The following is a 2,602-nucleotide window of genomic DNA, read 5'->3' as shown; positions in this document are numbered from 1 at the left end:
CTCTCGACTCTCGACTCTCGCCTCTCGGCGATCTCGTCGTTCTGCGAAGGTCGGAACTGCTCTCCGACGAACACGAACGGGCACAGCTGCGAGGGTCCTTCCCTTCGATTTTTATTGCGGTGATCTCATTCGTTTCTTTTTTCTCTTGTTTCGTTTCGCTTGGTTCTTCATCCGTCGAAATTTTGATTAGGGTTCAGAATTTTTGTTGGTCTTAGGGTTCTTTTAATCGATTCTTGGTTGTCGACTTTCTTGTGGGAAGATCGATCTTTCTGGTTTTCTCGATCGTTTTTCGTCACCTAGCCAGTCTCGTTCTGGTTTCGATTGGAAAATATGTCTTCTTCGCGTTCTAGGCGTGTGGAGTACGACCGCTTCATCCCGTTCCGGTCGGCGATGGACATGGACTACGCACGCTTTGCCCTAACCGGGCCTTCGAGACCGCAGCGTGATGGTTCGAGGGAATCCCCATCGAGCGTGGCGTACCAAAAGCTTCTTGACGAGTGCATTTTGAAGAACAGGTCTCGTATCCTCGCTTTCAAGACTGCACCTGAAGCGTCGGCCAGCAAGCTGCCCGAGTTTGACGAGCCCATTCGGCGGCAGAAGAAGCAGCAGAGGCGAATCCCTAAAGAACCAGAGAGGGTTTTGGTAATCCACGGCTTGTTGGATGATAATGTTTTGAATCTCCTCGACTGGGGAAGCAATAATGTGTTGGCGATTGGCCTTGAGGATGCAGTGTATCTCTGGGACGCTGCAAACGAGTCGACTAAGCTTCTACAACCCGAAGAAGACAGAGGACCTATCACTTGCATCCGCTGGTCGCCAGACTGTGCAGTTCTTGCTGTCGCATTTGGCAATTCAGATTTATCCCTGATTGATCCAGCAACAGGACATGTCGTGGATGGGATGGAAGATGAGAACCAGGCCCCTGTGTTGTCACTTGCGTGGAGAAGTAATTCAATCTTGACAGTCGGAAGATTTGATGGCACTGTTGTTGATTATGACTTTAGAAAGGATGACATGTTCATCTGTTTCTATAATGGGCATCGGCGTGGAGTTTGTAGTCTTAAATGGTCCGTGTTGTCAGGGCGGTATTTGGCGAGTGGAGGGCAGGACAAACTAGTGCGCATATGGGATGCCTGCATGCCTGTCTCACGTGACCATCCACGTCAACGTCAATGGCTTCACAGGATCAGCAGCCACACTTCCATTGTGAAGGTCGTTGACTGGTGCCCAACTCAGAGCAACCTGCTGGCTTCTGGTGGAGGTTGCAATGATCATTGCGTTAAGTTTTGGAACACCGTTAACGGTGCTTGCTTGAACTCGATTGATGCTGGCTCTGAAGTTTGTGCATTGCTATGGGACAAAAACAAATCTGAATTACTGACCTCCCATGGTTCGCCGAACAATCAACTCACCTTGTGGAATTACCCATCCATGACGAGAGTGGCTAAGGTTTCCGGTCATTCATCCCGGGTTCTTTCCTTGGCTGGGAGTCCACTGGGAGGTGTAGTAGCTTCTGCAGCAGCAGATGAGACAGTCAAGTTTTGGAATATCTTTGAGACTCCCAAAATAACAAAACCTGAACTGCCCTTTGCCCAATTTAATGTCATCATAAGATGAAAAGGTGGATAGGTGGAAATGATTAAGATTCCAAATGGAAGACTTCTCTAGTGCTTGGCATGAAGATCTGTTGTTGGTAACATTGCGATGGGAAGTTTCGTGATGTCAAAGAGGCAGTACATTTTCATACAAGCGCATGGATTCGAGATCTTCAAATATGAGCGCAACCGCCTAAGGTAAGTTAGAAACCTTACAGCCTTTTACAGCATTTTAGTAGGCTTATTTACAACATGACTATTATTGCAGCTACGAGTCTGATTTTTGTTTCCTATTTATTGTTTATCATTTCATAGTTATCGATATGATTATTGCCCAATTGATGAAACATGTGGTCTATAATTTTTGCCCAATTGTTATAATCTAATTATGTGGTTTAAAGTGATTTTAATTTGCTTCTCTTGTGTTTCTTTTTTGTAAGTTACTATCTTTGTCTCATTTTTGTTTGAGAATTTTTGTGCAGACTATATATTTTGTTGTGTATGCTAATCATGCATAATTAGATCAAACTGATAGATGCTTATTGTTTTTTTTTCTTTTTTGAGTTCAGATTTCTTATGATATTCAATATGGCCTTGATATCACATGAAGACATCACATTGCACACCTAGAAGAGTGTTTGACAATCGAGAGATCTATGCATTATAAGAGGTAATTGCCTATAGCCTTATGTTTCTATTTTTTCTTTCCGACTATAAGTTTCCTATGATATAAGTTAAACTTAAGAATTTTATATTCTTTTAGGACTATAAAGAAACTTTGAAGATTGAACTGTGTAGCTCTATTGCCAGAACAAAACACTTGTAATATGGCCTTAAGTATCACATGAAGATATCACATTGCCAAAACAAACTTTGAAGATTGAACCATATAACAAACTTCAGATTTCCTTTTCCATTTTTTTTTGAGTTGAGATTTCTTATAACATTCAATATGGCCTAGTTATCACATGAAGACATCACATTGCATATCTAGAAGTGTGTTTGAC

The 2,602-nt window shown here is 42.7% G+C and overlaps 1 protein-coding gene across 1 annotated transcript; it reads left to right on the top strand.

Moving 5' to 3' along the window:
• Positions 1-330: 330 nt before the first annotated feature.
• On the top strand, positions 331-1,617 carry LOC135629281 (cell division cycle 20.2, cofactor of APC complex-like). The gene has a single exon (XM_065136455.1). It carries the CDS (start codon positions 331-333, stop codon positions 1,615-1,617), a length of 1,287 nt encoding a protein of 428 aa, XP_064992527.1.
• Positions 1,618-2,602: the final 985 nt, after the last annotated feature.

The sequence above is a fragment of the Musa acuminata genome, chromosome BXJ3-1 (assembly GCF_036884655.1).
Source record: "Musa acuminata AAA Group cultivar baxijiao chromosome BXJ3-1, Cavendish_Baxijiao_AAA, whole genome shotgun sequence".
NCBI classification, from domain to species: domain Eukaryota; kingdom Viridiplantae; phylum Streptophyta; class Magnoliopsida; order Zingiberales; family Musaceae; genus Musa; species Musa acuminata.
This window is presented reverse-complemented; position numbering and strand designations above follow the sequence as displayed.

What these genes read in the sequence shown, in the direction of transcription:
- LOC135629281 (XM_065136455.1), top strand. Translation starts at nt 331, where the DNA reads ATGTCTTCTTCGCGTTCTAGGCGTGTGGAGTACGACCGCTTCATCCCG.